A 25,458-nucleotide genomic window follows, 5' to 3' on the forward strand; every position below is an offset into this window, starting at 1 on the left:
TGTCTGCTTTGACTAAAACCACCCAAACATTCATAGGTTCCATTTTTAATGAGAATAGCATGCAAACAATGACAGAAGGGGGAAATAATTAAGTGGAAACTGCTTAAGGAGACTTAAAGAGCAATTGAAACCAATTTTTACCAAACATTTTAAGTCAGGTGCGTGCCCAATCACTGATGAGTGGTTTAAAGCTGCCCTGCCCACTAAAGAACACACACTTGGTAAGAAATGTCTTGATGAGAAGCATTGTCTGATGTGCATCATGGCTCGGTCAAAAGAGCTGTCTGAAGACCTGCGATCAAGGATTGTTGATTTGTATATAGAGCGGAAAGGTTACAAAACCATCTCTAAAAGTCTGGATGTTTATCAATCGACAGTCAGAGAAGTTGTCTACAACTGGAGAGAGCTTGGCACTGTTGATTCTCTTCCAAGGAGGGGCCATCCACCAAAGATCACGCCAAGAGATGAGTGCAGAATACTCAGAGAAAAGAACCCTAGAGTGTCTGCTAAAGACTTACAGAAATCACTGGCACAGTCCACTATCTCTGTGCACACATCAACTATGTATATGTGTATATGTGTTCATGGGTGGACTCCACGGAAAAAGCCACTGCTGTCTAAAAAAAACATTGTTGCTTGTTTAATGTTCGCAAAAGGGCACTTGGACACTCAACAGAAGTTTTGGCAAAATATTTTGTGTACCGATGAAACCAAGGTTGAACTGGGAGTAACACACAACCTCATGTGTGGAGGAAAAATGAAACAGATCATCAACATCAACACCTCATCCCCACCATGAAGCATGGTGGAGGGAGCATCATGATTTGGGGCTGTTTTCCTGCCTCGGGGCCTGGACAACTTGCAATCATTAATGGAAGAATGAATTCAAAAGTTTAACAGGATGTTTTGCAAGAAAACCTAAGGTTGTCTGTCAGACAGTTGAAGCTAAAAAGAGGATGGATGCTGCAACAAGACAATGATAAAACAACACGGACGTAAATCAACTTCAGAAGGGTTTAAGAAGAACAAAATACACATTCAGGATTGGCCAAGTCAAAGTCAAGACTTGAACCTCATTAAAGATTCTGTGGCATGACCTAAAGACAGCGGTTCACGCCAGACAACCCAGAAATCTGACTGAACTACAGCAGTTTTGTGGAGAAGAATGAGCCAAGATTAGTCTTGATCGATATGCCAGACTGATCTGCACCTCCAGGAAGCGTCTGGTTGAAGTTATTGAGGGGGTGCACAAAACATTAAATGTGATGGTTCACTTACTTCTTTTTTTCCCCCTTCTGTCATTGTTTGCATACTATCCCCATTAAAATATGGAAACCTATAAATATATGGGTGGTTTTAGTTAAAGCAGAAACTTTTTTCATCTGTGTGATTTTGACAAAGATCACATCACATTTGATGATTTTATGCAGAAATGTATGAAATCCAAAATGTTCAGATACTTTTTCATACCACTGTATTATTACAACAGCTAGCTAGCTAGCTTCTCATTTTTAGAAAAACCTAACATTTATACAGATTTACAACCCTATCACTGATTATGCAAAATATTGTACATATCAAATAAATAATGTCAGAACAATTTTACAGTTGAGATAATCAAGCACTTCATTGTTTATTATTGTTTACTGATAAAAATGGAGCAGAAAATCCAAATAGATATGGCTTATTTTCCAATTAGTTTGAAGTCAAAATTTCCCCCAATTCTGGAATAACCCCTACTTTGTTTCACTTGTGAGCAGGACAGAAGACAAGGATGCTGCCTTTCTCTCATCTTCCACCTTAAGTGATTTCCAGATCATCAGCACTTTAGGAGCAGGGACGTTCGGACACACAGACTTGGTGAGGTTGTCGTAGTGCTGCACTTTCCATAGCCTTGCAATGTCATCCTTTCTGGTTTTCTAGGTGCAACTCAAGAGCAACATCAAGGGTCTTTTTGCCATGAGGGTCCTTGACAAGAAGGCAATTATCCAAAACAACCTGAGAGAGAATATTCTGAGAGAGCGAAACATACTCATGGATTCCTCGTGTCCATTCCTTGTCAGGTGTTGACACTTTTTGGGATTGTTTCGCTAACTCATTCACTGAATGTATCATGGAAGTTGGTAAACCCTTTTTGGATGTCACATTTCATGTCACGTAGGCAGCAATATTTAACATTAGGTGTACAGGTGTGGCCTACATATATATTTTTAACGAATAGATAAAATTATAAATTAATAAAAACAAAATAAGCAAATTTGAATAAATAAAAACGGAAATAGAATCTGATTATGGCCACTACTAATACTTTAAAGTTGAAGTATTTATTTATATAAAATTTCATATGATTTAACTCATTGCCTGTCAGTGACAACGATAGACTTTATATTTATTTAAATTGGGAGGAATGGCTGCGAATGCCCATCTTTCAGTGCCATTGAAGGGTATACATATCCAATCTATTTTGAATTGAAGAGGCTGGAAATCACCCAGCCCCCACCATTTTCTAACTAAATAAAAAACCAAACAAAACAATTATATATATATATATATATATATATATATATGCACACAGTATTTTATTATTATTATTATTATTTATTTATTTATTTTCATCAACTTATTGGCTTCCCTTGACAGGAATAGATGTCCATGTTGACTGGGAAAAAATATTTTAATAATAATAATGATACATTTCATTTGAAGGCGCCTAAAAGGCAATTAAGTCGACGTACAATATTGAAAATATTTAGGCAGATTTAAGGTTAAAAAACAGTAATAATAAATAAGCGAAAATAAGGTATAGAACATGTAAGACAGATTTAAAATATTAAACATAAAAAAGATTCACAATAAAAATGCTGTAGATAAAAATAAATAGTGGAAAACTAAAACAAAAAGAATGGTGATTATTGTGGATAGGCAAGTCCGAACAGGTGAGTTTTGAGTCTGCATTGAAAAAGGAGGAGAGGGTCGATGTTCCTGATGTCAGGTGGTAGTGAATTCCAAAGACGGGGAGCCGAGCGGCTGAATGCTCTGCTCCGCATGGTGCTGAGGCGAGTGGGGGGACAGACAGGTGTATGTAGGAGGAGGATCTAAGGCAGTGCTTAATTTGTAAATCATAAGGTGCCGGAACGCAAAGTACATATGACAGCGCATGGATGACGAGACGGGCACAGGTCCCGGAACATATGCAGAAAATGGTGCTGAAAACAACACCCAAATGCCCACTTGTCATGCTGTGGAACTTAGAAGCCTCAATTTCAGATAATATCCATGGTATAAATGTTATAACAACAATTTACAATAATTTAGGCTATACTCTGCACAGCATGGGCAATTGCCCACATAACTTCAGGTGGGACTTACAGTACATAGACGGCAATTAGTTTCTCAACAGGTCAAACTCGTAAAACATAAAAGAAAATATCAGAGATTACAATAAATAACACAAACCCATTCATTTGCAAGTTTCATTCCCCCCGTCTTCTCTGGCCCCAAAGTTCCCACCGCCTTACAAATTGTGCAGCCCAAACCCGAATTTCCCATAAGGTACTGGCCTGTTGCTCCAGCTGTTGGTGGTCCACCTGGCTGACTGCTGGCGCCGTTGCTGGCCCCCACTCCGGTGGCGCTGAACCTGACCAGCTGCTGCCACGGTAGCAGCCTCCTGCCCCGGCTTAGCTGGCTGTCCATGAACCTGGCTAGCTGCTGTGGTGCTAGCCTCCTGCTGCACCCGGTCCTGCCCATTAGCATGATTGCTGCAGTTGCCCTCATCGTCGTTTGTTGCTTTTCGGACTTGTTTTGAACCATCTTGCTTCTTTTTGAATAAAAGACAGTAAACGCAACTGTCTTTTCGGCATGTTGAAATACCGTTTGATCCTGGCTGCTTATTCCCCAGATGCCGCAAAGTTTTTTTTTTTTTTTTTTTTTTTTTTAATGTCGAGGGCTTGATTTGTTGTTCCAGCTTTTCAGTCCATCAACAAATCTCCAACTCTTTCAAATTACGTTAATTTTTAATAAACAACATGCAATTCTTGGTATTTGTTCTGTAAATGAATTTATGCATATTATTATTTTATTTTATACATTTTTAAAAAACGTTTTTATATTATTATTATTTTCCCGGAACACAGGGAGGCTGATAGATGTTGAATCAATTTTGACTGGGCCCAGACAAATGAGTTTAGCTTTGTGGATTAGAAACTCTTTTCTGTGTCATGTTGGAGTAGCAGTATTAAAAAAGGTGTCCCTTTGTGAATCCAAGGTTGCACAGAACCTTCCGTGATGACGAACGCCTCTATATGCTGACGGAGGCTTGTCTCCATGGCGATCTTTACAGCTTGCTCAAAGACAAGTATGTATTTTATTTCTAAACGGAAGGTGATGAAGACCTTGACAACCATGTGTGGAATTGTACTCTGCAGAGTCTGCCTGGACGAGAGCAGCACCAAATTCTTCACGGCTTGCGTGACGCAGGCCTTGACCTTTCTTCATGCTCGAAATGTCATCTATAGAGACGTCAAGCCTGAAAATGTTTTGCTGGATGAGCGAGGATATGCAAAACTGGTAGAAGAAAACATTTGGTGATGTACAATTATCGGAATTTTCTGCTTAACACTCCTGTGACTGTACTTTCTGTATTTGTTAATATTAGAAAGGATCCACATGTTTAAAGAAGATTGAAGTGGGGAAGAAGACGTACACCTTGTGTGGCACTCCGGGCTACATGGCTCCGGAAGTCATCTACAACAAAGGCCATAGTGTCGCGGCAGACTTCTGGTCTTTGGGGGTTTTTGTGTTTGAGCTTCTGACAGGCGGGTGAGTTTTTTTAATAGCTGAAGTGGGGAAAAAAAACACTATTTACCAAAGCATTCACAGACTATGTGTTGTGGTTGTTAGTAATATTTTTCGGACTAAGTCGCATCCTAAGTGTAAATTGCACCAGCCCAAAAATTGTGCAACGAAGAGGTAAAAAACATATAAATCGCATTGGAGAATAAATCGCCAACTTGTTCCTCCAGCTGTGGCCACCTAGCTTTGAGCCCACAATTAGATTTTTTTTCTTCATTTCAGTAAAAGTAACCTTTGTATTTCGCCAGTCCCTTACATGTTTCTCGCTAGCGTCAAACTTTCTTTCTGATGCTGGATTACTAGGGTTGCCACCTTTCAGAAATAAGAAATATGGGACGCATTTAGTTCAATACGGAACGCAGTATTTAATTCCCAATTTCGGATTGTTCCTTATTTTAACGGACAGGTGGCAACCCTATGGATTACTGTAATCTGCATAATATGATTTTCTTTTCGGTGCCATTTTGTTCAGCCCTTTTCAGTTGTTTTTATTTGTTTTTTTAAGGTACTGCCAATGTTAAAACACAGGCCTTGAGCGCCCTCTTGCGGTTTACTGTAAAAAAATAACATGTGAAATAGTATAATAATGTGTTAATAATTTCACATATAAGTAGCTTCATAGTATAAGTCGCACCCCCGGCCAAACTATGAAAAAAACTGTGATTTATAGGCCGAAATATACGATACTAAGTTCATTCATTAAAAAACTCTTGAAAACATACATTAAACCACTTACTGTATAGGACAGGTGACTATTTTTCATGTATTAATTTTTTTACTTGTCCTGTTCAGCCGCTTGGACACAGATAATAATAATCCGAGTGTCCTTATGGCCTGAACAGTTTTAATCTATGACATCGGAGTTTGATATACTCCCAATGTGGTTTTTCATTATGTTTAATTTATTAGGAGAAATCAGCAAACAGGAAGGGGTGTATGGGAGACAGAAAGGAAGGAAGCAGACGGAAGAGGAGGAGAAAAAACAACAACAAAAAATTCATTATTAAATGCCAATGCTACCGATGAACATACTGGGGTTATTGTTAGCTAATTAAATTAAAACAGGGATTTTTTTACTGGGTCACTTTTGGCGACGCCGCAGCCAACAGCAATGGCTAAAGCCTTGTTGCTTCGTTCCAATGTCATTGCTAACATGCCATTTGTCACTTGGTCAAAGCAGTCTTCAATTCAATGTTTTGATCAAAACAACAGAGTACTTACGTACCAGCTGGCCCATTCTATGTGCTCAATCCACTCAGCTCACTGTCGGACAGAAAAAAACAGACAATTGGGCTCAAGTCATAGGGTCTCACACTTGAGTCACAAATTTGATGACTCGCAACTCGACTCACGACTTGAAGGTAAAAAAAAAAAAAAACAGACTCGGACTTGACTCGCTTGAGATGGGAGGCTCCGAAACTCGACTTGACTCATAAAACAATGACTCGAGACTAGACAAGCTGACTCGAAAAACTTTGATTGTAGATTGGTTTCCACCTGCCAGTGATTCCCTTGGTCACCTTGGCTGCTCTCGCCATGCCCTCACGGAACATTATAGCAATCACAAATTAATCAAATTTCCCTGAGGACTATCCTGCATACGTTAGTTAGTTGTTGTTGTTTTTTTACATTGACTTCATTGGCAGTATGGTTTCCCTCAAACATAAACCTAAGTGCTTTGTGGGTGGGCTGAGGAACAATGGTGAAGTCCTTGACTAACCTGTGACTTCACTTGACTCAACAACATTTTGACTCGACATGGCTTTTCTTTACAACCTTGTGACTCAGCTCGACTCGACTTGCCCACAACAGTTAAGACTTGGGATTTACTTGTGACCCGGATCATAGTGACTCGCGCAATTGTCTGGCAATGTAAGGTACGCGGGCGGGCAGTTGGTGGTTCTGTCAAGGAACGCAGGCAGGCAGGCAGTGGTGTGGACCCAAGTGCAGCGAAAGTGCAGCGAAAGGGAAGCGAAGCAGAAAGGCGGTGCAAAAGTGATTTAACTAGAGCCAACCAAAATGCAAAGTACAAACCAAGACTGAGGTGATCCAAAAAACACAGAGGCAAACAAAACTTGGGGTACTAACAAAAGACTGGTTTCAAAAACTTACTAGGCAGAGGAACACGGGGCTGGGACGTAGGAATGGACAAGAATCGACGCTGGCATGAATGTAGACAATGTCGCGACAAGACTCAACAAAAACGGGGAGCTTATACTATATACACACAGACACGGGGTAATGAGTCAACGAGAAACAGTTGGGAGACACAGAAGGATGCAGGTTGGAGAATATACTAGGAGCAGGCACAAGACGTGAAATCAATGGGCAATCACAGTGACAAGTCACACTAGGAGGAAACAAACACAAAACCTAACAGGCAATTTCTTCCATAACCAGTGGCGCCTCCAGAAATTTTTCATAGGGGTGGCCAGATGGGGCCACTTAAAATCTTAGGGTGGCTAAAACTAAAAGCCCTAATTTCAGGTTTTCATTATATTATTAGTCAGGGGAAAACTATCAGAAAGACTTAAGGACACGGCTACTGATATACTTTGGTGTAATGTGTAATATTTGATGTTACTAATGATTTAATCTGCATAGTTCATAACTGTCCAGTCAACATTTTGAGTTCCACAACAGTTCTATTTTATTGTGTTATGTATCTATTAGGCATAAGGTGTACATTTAACTAGGGCTGTCAAACGATTAAAATTTTTAATCGAGTTAATCACAGCTTAAAAATTAATTAATCGTAATTAATCGCAATTCAAACCATCTGCAAAATGTGCCATATTTTTCTGTAAATTATTATTGGAATGGAAAGATAAGACAAGACGGATATATACATTCAACATACTGTACATAAGTACTGTATTTGTTTATTATAACAATAAATCCACAAGATGGCATTAACATTATTAACATTCTTTCTGTGAAAGGGATCCACGGATAGAAAGACTTGTAATTCTTAAAGGATAAATGTGAGTTTGTATATTGTGACTAAATATTGCCATTTAGTGTATTTGTTGAACTTTCAGTAAATGATACTGTAGCGACTTAACTGTTCTGCCCAAATGCATGATGGGAAGTGGTGCAACCATGACTGTGTGTGGTGGCTGCAAATGCTATATCTTCTCTGCGTTAGGTACACTATAGGGTGTTAAGAAAAAGTTCAACTCCTGTCATTCTTCCACATGTCGCTTCCCACAGTATTTATAGTTGCTGTGGGAGAGATGACAAAGCTTTTGCCAATTAAAAGCACGGCCCCAATGAATGCTTGTATCTACTCCACTCACTTGACACTGCCTCTTATCTCTGTATATAAGTAAAACGGCGCCATTGTAGGCTGTTTGTGGCAATGCGTGAATGGGTCGTACCACGAATGTGTTAATTGCGATAAATATTTTCACATGATTAATTTTCAAAAATAATTACCGCCCGTTAATGCGCTAAATTTGACAGCCCTACATTTAACAAAACAAAATAAATGCATTCATTTGGGATGAAATGCATAACTGATGCTACAACAATCTAACGATATGCTGGCAAGCGGGGTGGCCAGTAGGGTGGCCAACCAATGAATAGGGGTGGCCGTGGCCACCCCTGGCCACCCCCTGGTGGCGCCACTGTCCATAACACGCGTTAATCATTGTTCCGTAGACAATACATATTAACCATTTTTTAAAATGAAAAACGATTGAATTCCTTGGAAAAATAACTAAAACGCTGGCTGTCACAGCAACGAAAACAGATAAGTGCGCTGCCTTTGATTACATCCCTTCCAATTACCGACGCTGGCTTCCTGGCCAACAGCGAAATGGGGTTAACATTGTGTTTTGTGTTTTTTTTTTTTGCTACATTTTACAAACAAAAGGACTACAGGTTGTGGCTTAGTAAAGGACAACTATCAAATTTGGTAAAGTATCCCCTGACGTGATATAGGGACTTTAATTTTGCCCTATCTTATGTATGAAATACAGTGTATCACAAAAGTGAGTACACCCCTTGCATTTCTGCAGATATTTAAGTGTATCTTTTCATGGGACAACATTGACATAATGACACTTTGACACAATGAAAAGTAGTCTGTGTGCAGCTTATACAATAGAGTTAATTTATTTTCCCCTCAAAATAACTCAAAATATCGCCATTAATATCTGAACCCCTGACAACAACAGTGAGTACATCCCTTAGTGAAAGTTGTCAATATTAACATACAACATGTCAACTGTCAATATTTTGTGTGGCCTCCACTATTATCCAGAACTGCCTTTACACTCCTGGGCATTAGTTTGACCAGAGCTTCACAGGTTGCCACTGGAATGCTCTTCCACACCATGACAACGTTGCGGAGCTGCAGGATATTTGAGACTTTGCGCACCTCCACCTTCCGCTTCAGGATCCCCCAAAGATGTTCTATTGGGTTCAAGTCTGGAGACATGCTTGGCCAGTCCATCACCTTTACCCTCAGCCTCTTCAGTAAAGCAGTGGTCATCTTGGAGGTGTGTTTGGGGTCATTGTCATGCTGGAACACTGCCCTGCGACCCAGTTTCTGGAGGGAGGGGATCATGCTCTGCTCCAGTATTTCACAGTACATGTTGGAGTTCATGTTTGCCTCAATGGAATGTAACTCTCCAACACCTGCAGCACTCATGCAGCCCCAGACCATGACATCCCCACCACCATGCCTGACTGTAGGCATGACACACTTATCTTTGTACTCCTCACCTGGTCGTCGCCACACATGCTTGAGACCATCAGAACCAAACAAATTAATCTTCGTCTCATCAGACCATAGGACATGGTTCAAGTAATCCATGTGCTTTGTTGACGTGTCTTCAGCAAACTGTTTGCGGGCTTTCTTGTGGCTTCCTCCTAGGGTGACAGCCATGCACATCAATTTGATGTAGAGTGCGGCGTATGGTCTGAGCACTAACAGGCTGACCCCCCACCTCTTCAATCTCTGCAGCGATGCTGAGAGCACTCCTGCAAAGATCTTTCAAACAAAGCATTTGGATGTGATGCTCAGAACGTGTGCTCAGCTTCTTTGGACGACCAACCCGAGGCCTGTTCTGAGTGGAACCTGCTCTTTTAAAACGCTGGATGATCTTAGCCACTGTGCTGCAGCTCAGTTTCAGGGTGTTGGCAATCTTCTTGTAGCCTTGGCCATCTTCATGTAGCGCAACAATACGTCTTTTAAGATCCTCAGAGAGTTCTTCGCCATGTGGTGCCATGTTGGAACTTTGAGAGACCAGTATGAGAGCGTGTGAGTGCTGCACTACAAATTTGAACACACCTGCTCCCTATGCACACCTGGACCAGGTAACACAAATGAGTCACATGACATTTTGGAGGGAAAATAACATTTACCCAATTTGGACATTTAGGGATGTAGTTTCTAAGGGGTGTACTCACTTTTGTTGCCAGGGGTTTATATTATGGCTATATTTTGAGTTATTTTGAGGGGAAAATAAATTAACTCTATTGTATAAGCTGCACACAGACTACTTTTCATTGTGTCAAAGTGTCATTTTGTCAGTGTTGTCCCATGAAAAGACAAATATCTGCAGAAATGTGAGAAGTGTACTCACATTTGTGATACACTGTAGTGGGGGAAAATGTTGAATTTGGTAAAAGTTCCCCTTTAAACTATGTTACGTTGGATTCCAATTCTAATTTAATGTTACCATTCTTTTACTTCATTTATGGGGAGACGAATAGAGATTGTCTTATTACCAGCTGTGTAATAAAACTGACCAAAAAAATGACTTACATTAGGGTGATGATGTCATTCCTGCTGAGTCATGTAGCTCACTTTCTATCGCTTCCTCTACTGTAGATGGCAAAAACAAAATGTTAGCCATGATACGACTTCAGTGTTTTGATTTTAGGACAACTCAAATTCACACAATAAGTACACGTTACTGTATTTGTACTTGTATTAATGTATTTGGAATTTTGCCAGATGTTTCACTTTTAAGCTGAACCCAATTTACAAAAGAACATTTGTTTCCAAGGGCATAGGTTTGCATAAGGATGGTAGGGACATAACACCACCAACTTTTCAGGATGCTTAAATTATCCCCACCAACTTTTAAGCAACCTTATTTGCATTATAGAATGACTTCAGTTATATAGGCCATTTAGATAGTCTTCCCATATGTTGTAAGGATAGAACTGATCCTACCATTATTAAGTGAATTACAGTACTTTCATTATGTTCAGACTTAAACTGACCCTTTTTCACTCGCTGAATGTGCCAGTCCATTTTTTTCCCCTCAAACGCACCTTTGATTGCCTGATGACTTTAACACCCCCCCCCACACACACACACACACACACTCATTCACAGCCCGACAGAAATACAATATGCCGCCTCCCCCGCCCCCTTCAAAGACGAGGGATATTAGAAGCCACTATATATAAAAAGACGTCAATGTTGTGGAGGTGGGGAACTCTCCACTAATTTTGCTACTGCTACAGTGCTTCAAGTCGATTGTACTCACTTAGATTTCTTGAAATAAGAAAAACAGCTAGCTGAAAATAAGCGTAACAGACTTATTTTAAGCAAAAAGTTTGTATATTTAATCTTAAAAGAAAAACATTCAGAAATGTTCTTAATTCAAGAATATTGTTCAAAACATTATTTGAAAGATTTTTTTTGCTTGATTTAGGTGAAAAATGACCAACTTTTAAATGTATGGGACAATACGAACAAATAGCAATATATACTTAAATTAAGTGGAAGAATCTGATGCATTAATCTGTTAACTAGCCTTTAAAGTGCGTACAACAGGAGAAAAAAAGTCTTAAATAGCATTATTATGTGAATTAGAATCATATTTTGAGACGATTTGACTATATACAACAATTTAGCAAAGCGCAGATGACGAGAAATTAGTCTTTTAATCTGCCGGTTAGCCACGCCTACCATTATAGGGCTCTAGCGTCCCCAACAGGAGGATGACGTCAGCGGAGTAACAATTTCATCTGATTTAGTATACAGCCCATTTAGGGGCAATTATTCAGAACGAGGAAAACGCAACGAAGAGAATCGCAAAATGTTATTGTTTCAGTCTCTCTACTCCCATATTTTTACAGAATACTCTTTTTATCCAAGTATTTTTCCCCAATAGCTAAATAAATAGCATGGATATGACAAATAACAGTCTTCTGCTAAATGGAATATGAAATAATAAAAATGCATTTATTCAGGACGACATGGCAAAATTACTCCATAATGGTCAAAACTGTCGACTTCACCTTTACTGTCGCACCTCCCGAACAATATTTTATGCCACCTAAATCGGGCTCCTGTCATTTCCCTTCCCCGGCTTCGGAAAATGTAAACAAACCAAGAGGCGTGACAGCTAGCCGACATGCTAACCCGAACCAAGTGATGTTTCAAAGTCTTCGAAGCAGAAAATCATACATAACTAGCCTGGATCATTTCACATGACAGTGTGAAAGTTAGTATTGGTCAATACAGATTAATTTCAGCATTAATCATTTAGCCTATCAATTAATTAGGTTCATATTAGTGAGAAATGTAGCCCTGACCCCATTCACTGAATGTTTGGTCTTATTAATGTCCTGTCCCCAGCAAAAAGTGTACATGCAGGTTATGCTGTTATATTGTCCCTACCAATATTAAGACCAAACCTACGCCCTTGTTTGTTTCTCCAGGCTTCCGTTCAACAGCATTGACCCAATGAGGCTCCTTAGCGAGACCACGCGTGGCATTGATAACATCGACTTCCCCAAAGCAATCAGCAAGAGTGCTTCTAGTCTCATCAAGAAACTGTGCAGGTCTTGAAAGCGAGCATGCCGAAGATGCGGCGCCATGACTGACGCAATGGTGATGGTGTACGTATTTTTATGTCTTCTCTCTTCTCTGTTGCCAAGGCACAATCCCTCGGAGAGGCTGGGTAGTCGAAGAAATGGGGCCAAGGACATTCAGAAGCACAAGTAAGACAGGTTTCATTGCTCCTGGGAGTGGAGTTATAAAATACACTCATTTACTGCCATTAGCGGTGATAAACGTCCAATCCGTTTGGACTGAGTGGATATTTACAATATTTTGCACAGTAACAGTAGCAGGGTTGCAAATCTTTTTTTTTATGCTAGTTTTTTCTAAGGGACAGAAGTCGGGTGACCACATGTCCGATTTTAGTACGGACACTCAGCCTTTTCGGTGATGTGTCAGGCATCCTTCACATCCCATTAGCCGGACGCTATTTGTCTGGCTTTTTAAAAAAATGGGCCGCGGTTCAGTTTTTGTGATGCGACTGGTCTGTGATTGGCCAAGAGTGGCTTCATTTAAAAACGTCCTCCATCATCGGTTCAATAAAATGTAAATAAAGCTTCACGTATGGCTATCTGACGACATCATTTCGTCGCCGAGATTTTACAAGTGTTGGAAAACATCTTTTATCATGCATCTTTTAAATTGAATGGAGAAAGAGCACAATTTCCTCGCCAAAAGCAGTCAAGACTCGTTCCACGGTTTCTGCGCGCTTTGCCGATGTGACGTAGACATGAGCAGCAGGGGCAAAGCGGCCTTAGAACGTCTCGTGGAGAGCGTGAAACATAAAAGAATGAGGGGAGCCGTAGGTGTGCCGAAATTGAAAATTTTTTTCGAAAACCTTCATCGCCTCTGGATAACAAAATAACTGCAGCTGAACTTTGTAAAGTTGTTCCTCTTACAAAGAGTTCACTTCTTTTGAGCAGTTCGATGCTCACATTGTTTTTACACAAAAAAATCTTGTTCTTAAGAATTTTGTTCGTTACAAATGTTCCTTGTTAATACTTTTGTTCTGCCAAAATATCTACACCAGCGAAACGTCTAGCAAAGGTGAATTTGACACCCTAAAAATGCATGCTTTCAGCTTGTTCTGTTGAGATGCATACAGGAAGAACGTACTAAAAATGCTTTAAGAAAAATACTTAAAGGGATCCATGGATAGAAGGGCTTGTAGTTCTTAAAATATAAACGTTATTGTGGGTTAAAATAAATTGCTATTGAAACCCCTCTTGATGTTTTCGTTTTTATACAATATGAAAAATTAGTTTAACTAGTAGGTCGCCGTGGTTACGCTGCCAGGCTTCCAAAGTATGACTCAAGCAGCACAAACATGTTATTATTCAACCCTTTCAATTTGAACCCAAGAGGAACATTAATGAGCATGACAGCACTGTTGATATTTCACAAAACGAGCAACAAAAGCAAAATGAACAGGAAAGACAGGATGAGACGAGAGTAGAAAGAAAAAAAAACGGTGTTGATCAAAAATATGCTACACCGGCAAAACGTCCTACAAGAGGCGAATTTTACACCCAAAATACCACCGTGCGCATTCAGCTTGTTTTGTTTAGATGTATACAGACAGAACATACTAAAGATGTCTTAAGAAAATATTTTAACATAGTAATATAAAATGTGGTGGGTGGTTTAAATATGCTACGTGACAAAGTGGTCAACAGATTAACAATCTGCTTTAAAACTATTACAAGAACAAAATGCTTAAAAGTATGAGAGGGAAACACGTGCAAAAAGTATTTTGAAGCAATGAAAAGGTAATAAAAGATTCAATAAAAACACAATACTCACCAAATTTAACCAATGTGGGCATGTGTTGGACATCTCACCGCTTTGAAGGAATTGGAAAAATGTTTCAAACACTGTGAGAGTAGTCTGGGACCCAGCTCCTTCATGACCTCTTGAGGCAAACGAATTCATCCGTCCAATCAGATTCGATTATTTGCGTGACGTGTTCTTAACGAGCAACGTCACTCTTGCGCGTCGTAAGTCGTCTACACAACAACACAGATGGCGAACGGGAGAGCCGAGAATATGTTCCAATCCGCGGTAAAATCAGTTTTAAATTACCAAAAACTCAACGACACAAGTTATTGAAAACAGTCTGTCTCGCGCTAGCCACGTTGAATAAACTTCTCCATTCTCCACTCACGCTAGTTTCTTGTTGCTTTACCAACGTCACGTCCACCCGTCGCTGATTGGTCCACTCCGCTGTCTGTATGCTGTGGCTTGCTCCGCCCTGGGATTTTGATTGGAGTTCCAGGCTAGTTCCGTATCGGCTGGAAAATAAGACTGCCCCGATTATAAGACGACCCCCTCTTTTTCAAGACTCAAGTTTGAAAAAAGACTTTTTGAACACCAAATTAATTTTTAAACAGAAAATAATTACAGTACATCCGAAACAAATGATTATAAAAATATATTTGAGAGAAAAGCATGTTATTTGGCCTCATTCAAATCTTAATATCTGAACATTTAAATACGTAAACTAAAATGCAATCACATTCGTAAATGAATGGCTTCTGGTTTTTGAAATGTAAAAAAAAACAATCTATTGTGATAAAACAACAACATTGTAATACCTGCATTAACCATCAAAGTGATTAACTGTAACTGTAGTCTTGAAACAAATCTGAATAAGGAAAAACATTGCATTAAAATAATACAAACTGGTTAAACTTGGGAGAAGCTGAGATCTGTCATGACAGAACATCGCTTCAATGATATCTGGCGCCATCTAGTATCGTGAATGGGGAGAGTAGCTGAAAGCTGTCATGACAGAACATCGCTTCAATGAAATCTGGCGTCATCTAGCGTCGTGAATGGGTATAATGTCTAGACTGCGAATATAAGACGACCCCCTTTTCCGGTCTTATTTCAGTGCAAAAAACACTGTCTTGCATTCGGGCCAATACGGTATTTTACAGTATTTTAGCAGAACACCGTTTCAAAATAAGACTTGTTCTGGGGCACGTTGCAATTTGAAAACACAGTACTGTGAACTAAATACATTTAAAAAATAATAATGTTTAATTTGTATTTTTTTACAATTTAGTTACACAAATATGATCTATAAACCGTGCAAAATTTTATTGTTGATGAAAATACACCACAAGTCTTTTTTTTTATTTTTTTTAATATATGTCCTTCTTCATTTTGACCTTATGAAAGTGGTCACCCTAGATAGAAGCTATAGCTAGCTACAGTATGTAGCTAGCTGTTATTATAACAACAAAGGGATTGGAAGTGTATTGCTGTCAATAACAGCTAGACATTTAAAAATGGACGAAAGATAAATAAATAAATAAATAAATAAATTAATTAATTAATTAATGTCTTTCGTTAGATGGTTTGAAGGATTCAACTGGGATGGACTAAGTCGAGGAACACTAAATCCACCATTCAGCCCCAAAGTAAGCTTTCCACATTTTTTTGGTGACTACGTTTCGAAATAATTTGTACTAACGTATTTCTGTGCTGCTTTTCTCCCAGGTTAAACACATTTGGAACAACGGCGGTACATATGCTAATTATAATGGAAACACACTTGAGCTATGCGAAACATGGGAGGATTTCTGATGGATAAGCTTCATTTAGGTTTGTCGGGAAAAGAAATCACTGCCTGGCAGGAGGAACCTATTATATTTGATATTATCAGCCGTTATTGTCTGACAACGAGCATGTGCTTGTCTCCAAAGAGCACAATATATTATTTTGTAAGTTAAAAAAAAATATGTGTGCCTCAGTGATGTCTCTACAGTTTGATGCAATAAACAGCTTTGTCAAAATCTGAATTTTTAATTGGGATATTTTTCATCGCAAAAATATGTGAGTGACGACAGGGTTTGACCTTGAAGAAAAAAAATGGAAGAACATACAGGAAGCTTTCTATTTTCATTTTATTTTCAAGATACAAGATAAAGTATTGCAAAAAGACAAGTAGGAATTTAGGCTCTACAGTAAAATAACAATTACGGGTAATTGATGGTACCTTTCCAGGTAATCACATCACATCATATATACATCAACAAATTCCGGACGCTAAGGTGCACAAAAGTTCTCTTCAATTTTTGCTAAAAATGTACAGTTTGGCTAAAATTTGCCAAAAACTAATGCAGAGGAGTTAGTAGATTCTCTTTAAGAATTGTGGTTTCTAGTTGAGAGGGTCACTCTCTTCTGTAGCGGTGTCATCTTCTTTGTAGACTTTGATGGTCTTGTCAGCCTCGGCCGTTATCAGACGGCTTTCCGAGTTGTCGAAGATGCAAGCGAAGATGCCCGACTCGCTGTCCAGGGAACCGGGCTGCACGGCGGCATGGATCCGCTGGAAGTTGTAGCCGGTCCTCCAGTCCCACAAGCGGACGGTCCCGTTGTCGGCTCCGGACACCAGGACGCCGTCGGAGTTGACGGCCAGCGTGTTGATGATGGCGTTGTGGCCCGACAGGTTCTGAATAAATTTGCCGTCTGGGAACACCCACTGTTTGATGTTGTCGACCGAACCGGAGGCAAAAGTGTATTGTCGTGGATGCAGCGCAACGCTTCTAACTGACTTCTTGTGATTAGTCAGCGTGGCTCTGGTTTTGCCCGCAATCAAGTCCCACAATCGGATGGTCGAGTCGTGGCTCCCGGTGATGACTTGCGGCTCTGCGGCCTGACACCGGACCGTGGCCACCGTGTCGGTGTGACCGGTGAGCGTGCACGCATTGACTTTGGAGCGGATGTCCCACACCCTGGCCGTGGCGTCTCTGCCGCACGTCACCAGCACGTCTAAGGTGGGGTGCAAGTCCAGGCCGTACACGGCGCTCAGGTGGCCGTGGTAGTGTCGGATGACCTTGTTGTACTCCAAATCCCAACACTTGACTTGCTTGTCCTCGCCACATGAAAAGAGGTAGGGGCTGCGACTGCTAACCGCCACGCCGCGCACCGTGCTAACGTGGCCCGTTAGCGACAGCTTCAGCTTCCCGCTCGCCAGGTCCCAGATCTTCATAGTCCTATCAGCAGAGCCGGTGACGAACCACTGATTGCCTGGCTCCACGGCGATGGAGCGCACCGAGCCGAGGTGACCGCTGATGACCCGAAACAGTTTCCACGGTGGGCGCCACTGAGGCTTCGGCATGCTGGGCGCTCGCCTGATGAGAGCGGACGTTCTGGTGCCGCCGCCTTCCGCCAGCGACGACGCGGTCGAAGGCGGAAGCGATCGCTCCGCTGCCCCGGTGTGCAGATGGATGTCCGGAACGCCGTCTTGGCTCTTTTTCTCCAATGCGAGGTACTTTGTCGCTTGTTCGGACACAAAAGTGTCATGAGTCCTCTTCAGCGAATGCTTCCGAACGTCCTCAGGCATTTTACAGATAGCCAAAAAGTATTTCAGGCGACAAAAATGTTGTTGTTTAAAGACGAGTTTTAGTCGAGCTTTGGCAATCGTACATCAGACGTTCGGATGAACGAAAAGTACGACAGAGCGTCCGTTAACCCGGAAGTCAGTGTGAGCAATGAACAATGCGTAGTTTACTGTTGCGCCACCTAGAGGATCACCCATTCATTTCTAATAGCCAAAATTTCCCATTCCTTTCCAGTGACCCAGGGCCCTGCAATGACCCTATTCGCCATTCATTTCTATGGCACCGAAAACTGCGGCGTCAAATTGTCGGTCACATCTCTAATATTTTTATTTTACTAAATTGAGCTGGTTTGCACTTTTAAATTCAATACATTAATAATCTTGCTCCAACCAATGTTTGTTTAGGCAATATTTATTTACACTATTATGTTTTTATATTACGGAGCTACCCAAGTGACAGGGTAGGGGGGAAAAAATCTTAAAAGATTACTAAACTGTGGGTACATTTTAGTAATTTGTGGATACAGGCTAGTAAACCGAATACGATTTAGTAATGTTTACCCACTGTTTAGTCTACCGTGGGTACAGATTAGTAAATAGTACCCAAGGGCTAAAGTTTGCATCGGGACATGGCACTACCAACTTTTCAGGATGCTGAAATTTTAAGCAACCTTATTTGCATTTTATAATGACTTCAGTTATATCGGTCATTTAGTTTGTCATCCCATATGTTGTAAGGATAGAATTGACCCGACCATTATTAAGTGAATTACGGTACTTTCATTATGTTCAGACTTACAATGACCCATTTACACTCGCTGAATGGTCAAGTCCATTTTTTTCCCATGAAACGAACGTTTGATTGCCTGATGACTCGTCCCCCCCCCAACTGATACACACACACGCATTCACAGCCCGACAGAAATACAACACGCCAACTCCTCCGCCCCCTTCGAAGACGAGGGCATATACTTCATAATACTTGACATGACATGGGAAACGGGGCCGATCCGTAGGAGGCCTATTTTCAAAAACTTCAAATATTTTCAAAACCAAAGCTGCTACCGACCTAAAACCAAAGCAGGCACCTACCGTGGCCATATATGAGTCTCCATGAGCAGCGGCATAAAAAAAATTCAAAGTCGTTCACTTATAAAATACCGATGAATTTTTAAAATATAAGTATAACAAAACTTAAAATGGCTATAAAATTCACAGATTGTACACTAGATGCACAAAAATCACCAAATGCATAGATAATCACCTATATTTTCAGGATCAATAGCAATACACACACATCCGCACAAATTGTTCCCACAACAAAATGGCAAACAAAGGATGATTAAATGTCATGGAAAGAGAGTAAGACATAACATTGCTCTGAAGATATGCCCTCCAGTAAAATTAGATTACTGATCTGCCATTGCAACGCGAGTGCTGTGTTTAACCTGCTGTGAGATGGAGCTTGTTGACTGGATACTCAGCTCTTTGGACAAAATGTTTTCTACAATGAGACCTACACCAAACCAACGGCCATGTCCGGCCAACACCTTCACGTCTGGTTATGTGGAGGATGCCTGGGGAAAATGGAGGCCAATATGCTTAACGTCTCTCCAGATTGAGGACGTCGAGGACCTCTTGGATACAGCAGACGTGGGCCTCCATGATACCCCCGGCCATCCCTCCCTACACCAACTTGGACATCACCTGATCCAATGAACCCACTCAAATTGACAATATGCGAAATTCCATGACAATCAATGACTTTTTGAATGATATGTGAGTTAAAAAAAAACCAACAAAAAAAACCCCTGAAAATAACTGGACTGTAACACAAACATGCTAGACTGTGCGTCCCGGGCTGTTGGGGGACGGGTATCGATAAGCATTTGCTTTTTCCCGTTTTCCTTTGTCTGTCATCGTCTTTTTTTTCCGGCAAATTATTCCTTAGTCTGTGTCAATGTTTCTCCTTTCTGGCCAAAATATCCCACACTCTGAAACTGTCAATGATTATGATGATGATGACAATGACAATAAATTCATTCATTCATTCATTCATTCAATATTTAACATATCATATATGTTTTTGTTCAAAGTAGCAACTTATGTTTTTTTTTTTAATTTACTGCAAGTTTTCAACAGCTAATAAATCACTCAATTTAACATAAGAAACTTAAGATTTGAGGAAAACATACAGAATGAATTAAAAGTAATATATAAATAGATTATTAGTAAATTCTATATACAATCACAACTTATTATAGAACAGAATTATAATCGATTTATGTATTATTTATAATTGATTCTGCGTGTTTTCCTCAAGTATTAAGTTTCTGATGGTAAATTGAGTAAAAAAAAATTAAGTTGCTATTTTGGCCTAAAACTTATATGTTAAATATTGCTATTGATCCTGAAAATATAGGTGATTATCTCTGCATTTAGTGATTTTTGTGTATCTAGTGTAAAATCTGTTAATTTTATAGCCATTTTAAGTTATGTTATACCTATATAAAAAATAGTTAATCAGGATTTAATAAGCGAAAGACTTTAAAAAAATTTTTGGTGCCGCTGCTCATGGAGACTCATATATGGCCACGGTAGGTGCCTGTTTTGGTTTTAGGTCGGTAGCAGCTTTGGTTTTGAAAATATTTGAATTTGAAGTTTTGAAAATAGGCCCCCTACGGATCGGCCGCGTTTCCCATGTAATGTCAAGCAGGGGTGAAAGTGGCTAGAATTTCTTGCCGGAACTCCCCAATGTGAAGGTCGCCACGGAGCTAGAAATGTTATTTCATTTTCTTTTTTTTTTTTTTCTTTTTTTTGGGGGGTGGGGGGATCAAAACTCTTAAACTACTGAAATTCAAAGAAATTTGTTTTAGCAGAGTTATTTCTATAACACATACAAAAGCTGATTTTCATTCAAAATTGTATTTTTTTTTAATGATTTGCAAAGTAAAAATGAACAAAAACAGCAATAACCCCAACCTCCATCTCCTATTTTTTATTTTCCCTCATGTCCTCACATACTAAATGCCAAATCTCAATTTTAACAACTTAAGAACAGGATGTATATTAAAATTGAAGTTAATGTAAACATTTACTTTTTGTTTTAATATTTAAGATATAAGTAACATACATTCAGAAAAATAAGTACAAATGACTTACAATATGCAGAGTTAAATGAAATATATATTAATAAATGGCAACATTAAACTTTTCTAAATCATAATTAATGAATAAGTAGCCTAACATAAATGAACAAATATAAGTCCAAAGTCCACATTGACAGCTAAGATGTTCTGAACCTCCCCATCAGAGCAAATTAACTAAATATGATAAATAAGCCTCCTCAACTCTTTCCTTGCTTTTAAAGATTTGATCTGAAGATTTGTTCCGGAAAACATCCACATTTGAACCAATCATAGCTAACCATCTCGGCTGATCACATGTCAATATGTCAGCCAGTTGGACGGATAAATGAGTCCAGGCATTTTGCTTTGCTGCGTGCATTTGCACATTGACGTGACTCATCATCGTCAGACTCCAGGGAAACCTCCAAGTCGTCCGTGGAATAAAATATATAATAAATATCGGTGGAAACAGATTACGCTACACAAGCACTATTATGCTTGCTGCTAACACTTGTGTATGTAAATCTGATGTTGGTAGATTGTTGTCTTCTTGGAAATTAAATGCATGTGTGCCAGTTTAAATATATATATATATATATATATATTTTTTATCACATAGCGTTTTGACAGTTGCCGTCATATTTTCGGAATCAAAGCACGGTGTACCGGAACAGCGTTCCGGCCCTGAATCGTATATATCGGAACTGCGTTCCTGACCGTTCTGGCCTACTTTCACCCCTGATGTCAAGTATTATGAAATCTATTGCTTCGTCTTCAGAAGAGGCAGCGTGTTGTATTTCTGTCGGGCTGTGAATGCGTCTGTGTGTATCAGTTGGAAGGGGGGGGGTCAAGTCATCAGCCAATCAAACGTGCGTTTGAGGGGGAAAAAATGGACTTGCACACTCAACAAGTATAAAGGGGTCCTTGTAAGTGAATATAATGAAAGTACTGTAATTGACTTAATAATGGTCAGGTCAATTATATCCTTACAGCATATGGGAAGACAATCTAAATGACCTATCCAACTGAAGTCATATAATGCAAATAACGTTGCTTAAAAGGGGACAATTTCAGCATCCTGAAAAGTTGGTAGTGCCATGTCCCGATGCAAACTTTAGCCCTTGGGTACTATTTACTCATCTGTACCCACGGAAGACTAAACAGTGGGTAAACATTACTAAATCGTATTCGGTTTACTAGCCTGTATCCACAAATTACTAAAATGTGCCCACAGTTTAGTAATGTTTTAAGATTTCTTCTCCCTACCCTGTCACTTGGGTAGCCCCGTAACATAAAAACATAATAGAGTAAATAAATATTGCCTAAACAAACATTGGTTGGAACAAGATGATCAATGTATTGAATTTACAAGTGCAAACCAGCTCAATTTAGCCAAATAAAAATATTAGAGATGTGACCGACAATTTGACGCCGAAAATAGCTAAAATTTCATTTTCAGTTTTCGGTGCCATAGAAATGAATGGCGAATAGGGTCATTGCAGGGCCCTGGGTCATTGGAAAGGAATGGGAAATTTTGGCTATTAGAAATGAATGGGTGATCCTCTAGGTGGCGCAACAGTAAACTACGCATTGTTCATTGCTCACACTTACTTCCGGGTTAACGGACGCTCTGTCGTACTTTTCGTTCATCCGAACGTCTGATGTACGATTGCCAAAGCTCGACTAAAACTCGTCTTTAAACAACAACATTTTTGTCGCCTGAAATACTTTTTGGCTATCAGTAAAATGCCTGAGGACGTTCGGAAGCATTCGCTGAAGAGGACTCATGACACTTTTGTGTCCGAACAAGCGACAAAGTACCTCGCATTGGAGGAAAAGAGCCAAGACGGCGTTCCGGACATCCATCGGCACACCCGGGCAGCGGAGCGATCGCTCCCGCCTTCCACCGCGTCGTCGCTGGCGGAAGGCGGCGGCACCAGAACGTCCGCTCTCATCAGGCGAGCGCCCAGCATGCCGAAGCCTCAGTGGCGCCCACCGTGGAAACTGTTTCGGGTCATCAGCGGTCACCTCGGCTCGGTGCGCTCCATCGCCGTGGAGCCAGGCAATCAGTGGTTCGTCACCGGCTCTGCTGATAGGACTATGAAGATCTGGGACCTGGCGAGCGGGAAGCTGAAGCTGTCGCTAACGGGCCACGTTAGCACGGTGCGCGGCGTGGCGGTTAGCAGTCGCAGCCCCTACCTCTTTTCATGTGGCGAGGACAAGCAAGTCAAGTGTTGGGATTTGGAGTACAACAAGGTCGTCCGACACTACCACGGCCACCTGAGCGCCGTGTACGGCCTGGACTTGCACCCCACCTTAGACGTGCTGGTGACGTGCGGCAGAGACGCCACGGCCAGGGTGTGGGACATCCGCTCCAAAGTCAATGCGTGCACGCTCACCGGTCACACCGACACGGTGGCCACGGTCCGGTGTCAGGCCGCAGAGCCGCAAGTCATCACCGGGAGCCACGACTCGACCATCCGATTGTGGGACTTGATTGCGGGCAAAACCAGAGCCACGCTGACTAATCACAAGAAGTCAGTCAGAAGCGTTGCGCTGCACCCACGACAATACACTTTTGCCTCCAGTTCGGTCGACAACATCAAACAGTGGGTGTTCCCAGACGGTAAATTTTTTCAGAACCTGTCGGGCCACAACGCCATCATCAACACGCTGGCCGTCAACTCCGACGGCGTCCTGGTGTCCGGAGCCGACAACGGGACCGTCCGCTTGTGGGACTGGAGGACCGGCTACAACTTCCAGCGGATCCACGCCGCCGTGCAGCCCGGTTCCCTGGACAGCGAGTCGGGCATCTTCGCCTGCATCTTTGACAATTCTGAAAGCCGTCTGATCACGGCCGAGGCCGACAAGACCATAAAAGTCTACAAAGAAGATGACACCGCTACAGAAGAGAGTGACCTTATCAACTGGAAACCAGAAATCTTAAAAAGAAAAATAAGCTACTAACTCCCCTCCATCATTTTTTGGCAACTTTTAGCGAAACTGTACATTTTTAGCAAAAATCGAAGAGAACTTTTGTGCACCTTAGCGTCCGGAATTTGTTGATGTATATATGATGTGATGTAATTACCTGGAAAGCTACCATCAATTACCCGTACTTGTTATTTTACTGGAGAGCCTAAATTCTTACTAGTCTGTTTGCAACACTTTATCTTGAAAATAAAATGAAAATAGAAAGATTCCTCTATGTTCTTCCATTTTTGCTTTAAGGTGAAACTTTGTCGTCACTCACATATTTTTGCGATGAAAACTATCCCAATTAAAAATTCAGATTTCGACAAAGCTGTTTATTGCATCAAATTATAGTGACATCACTGAGGCACACATATTTTTTTTACTTACAAAATAATATATTGTGCTCTTTGGAGACAAGCATGTGCTCGTTGTCAGACAAGAACGGCTGGCTGATAATATCAAATATACTGGTAATTGGTTCCTCCTGCCAGGCAGTGATTTTGTTTCTCGACAAACCTAAAGGAAGTTTATCCATCAGAAATCCCCCCATATTTCGCATAGCTCAACTGTTTCCGTTATAATTAGCACATGAATTGTTGCATGGTACAAGTCCGGCAACCAGATCAAATTCCCGGGGCGGAGAAAGTCACAGCGGAGTGGACCAATCAGCAACGGGTGGACGTGACGTTGGTAAAGGGACAAGAAACTAGCACGAGTGGAGAATGGGGTTTAGTCAACATGGCGAGCGCGAGACAGACTGTTGTCAATGACTTGTGTCGATGTGTTTTTGGTCATTTAAAACTGATTTTACTGCGGATTTGAACAAATTCTCGGCTCTCCCGTTCGCCATCTGTGTTGTTGTGGAGACGACTTCCAACCCTCAACAGTGACGTTATTTAAGAACACGTCACGCAAATAATCGAATCTGATTGAACGGAGGATTTTGTTCACCTCGAGAGGCCATTAAGGAGCTGGGTTCCAGACTATTCTCACAGTGTTTGAAAAATACAGGGAGAACAGTCTGGCTGTGCCAGGCAAGTTTTAAAGCAGAGTGTTAATCTGTTGACCATATTACGTCACGTAGTTTATTTAAACAACCCTTATTTTATATGATTACAATTTAAAGGGAACCTCGGACTTAAAGACTTACAGGCTCTAGTAAGCCACAATGTTCTCTTTTACTAAAATATGTTATTAGATACACATAAAATATTGCCATTGATTTAAAAATCTATAATATTTAGTGCATGTTTTGACCTATGGAGGGCGTATGTTCTATGCGCACAATGGAGGCTTGGGGTGATGACGTAGATTGTCACTGTCACTCGACGAACACTACCGGGTTT

The 25,458-nt window shown here is 40.7% G+C and overlaps 2 protein-coding genes and 1 pseudogene across 2 annotated transcripts in view; 2 read left to right on the forward strand and 1 right to left on the reverse strand.

Moving 5' to 3' along the window:
- Positions 1–16,387, forward strand: part of prkg1l (protein kinase cGMP-dependent 1, like) — a 29,638-nt gene extending 13,251 nt beyond the window's left edge. Inside the window, exons 12-20 of the mRNA XM_057832912.1 lie at positions 1,761–1,860; positions 1,924–2,063; positions 4,265–4,354; positions 4,425–4,566; positions 4,655–4,818; positions 12,541–12,663; positions 12,760–12,822; positions 16,020–16,086; positions 16,166–16,387. Of these exons, the coding sequence (XP_057688895.1) occupies positions 1,761–1,860; positions 1,924–2,063; positions 4,265–4,354; positions 4,425–4,566; positions 4,655–4,818; positions 12,541–12,663; positions 12,760–12,822; positions 16,020–16,086; positions 16,166–16,252 (976 nt within the window). The 3' untranslated portion in view covers positions 16,253–16,387. The remainder of the gene's footprint in view (positions 1–1,760; positions 1,861–1,923; positions 2,064–4,264; positions 4,355–4,424; positions 4,567–4,654; positions 4,819–12,540; positions 12,664–12,759; positions 12,823–16,019; positions 16,087–16,165) is intronic.
- A 409-nt stretch (positions 16,388–16,796) lies between these two features.
- Positions 16,797–18,165, reverse strand: LOC130913065 (pleiotropic regulator 1-like; annotated as a pseudogene).
- A 4,600-nt stretch (positions 18,166–22,765) lies between these two features.
- On the forward strand, positions 22,766–24,294 carry LOC130913938 (pleiotropic regulator 1-like). The gene has a single exon (XM_057832913.1). The coding sequence runs from the start codon at positions 22,883–22,885 to the stop codon at positions 24,101–24,103; it is 1,221 nt and encodes a 406-aa protein (XP_057688896.1). The 5' UTR covers positions 22,766–22,882; the 3' UTR covers positions 24,104–24,294.
- Positions 24,295–25,458: the final 1,164 nt, after the last annotated feature.

The sequence above is a fragment of the Corythoichthys intestinalis genome, chromosome 3, assembly GCF_030265065.1.
Source record: "Corythoichthys intestinalis isolate RoL2023-P3 chromosome 3, ASM3026506v1, whole genome shotgun sequence".
In the NCBI taxonomy this organism is placed as follows: domain Eukaryota; kingdom Metazoa; phylum Chordata; class Actinopteri; order Syngnathiformes; family Syngnathidae; genus Corythoichthys; species Corythoichthys intestinalis.

What these genes read in the sequence shown, in the direction of transcription:
- LOC130913938 (XM_057832913.1), top strand. Translation starts at nt 22,883, where the DNA reads ATGCCTGAGGACGTTCGGAAGCATTCGCTGAAGAGGACTCATGACACT.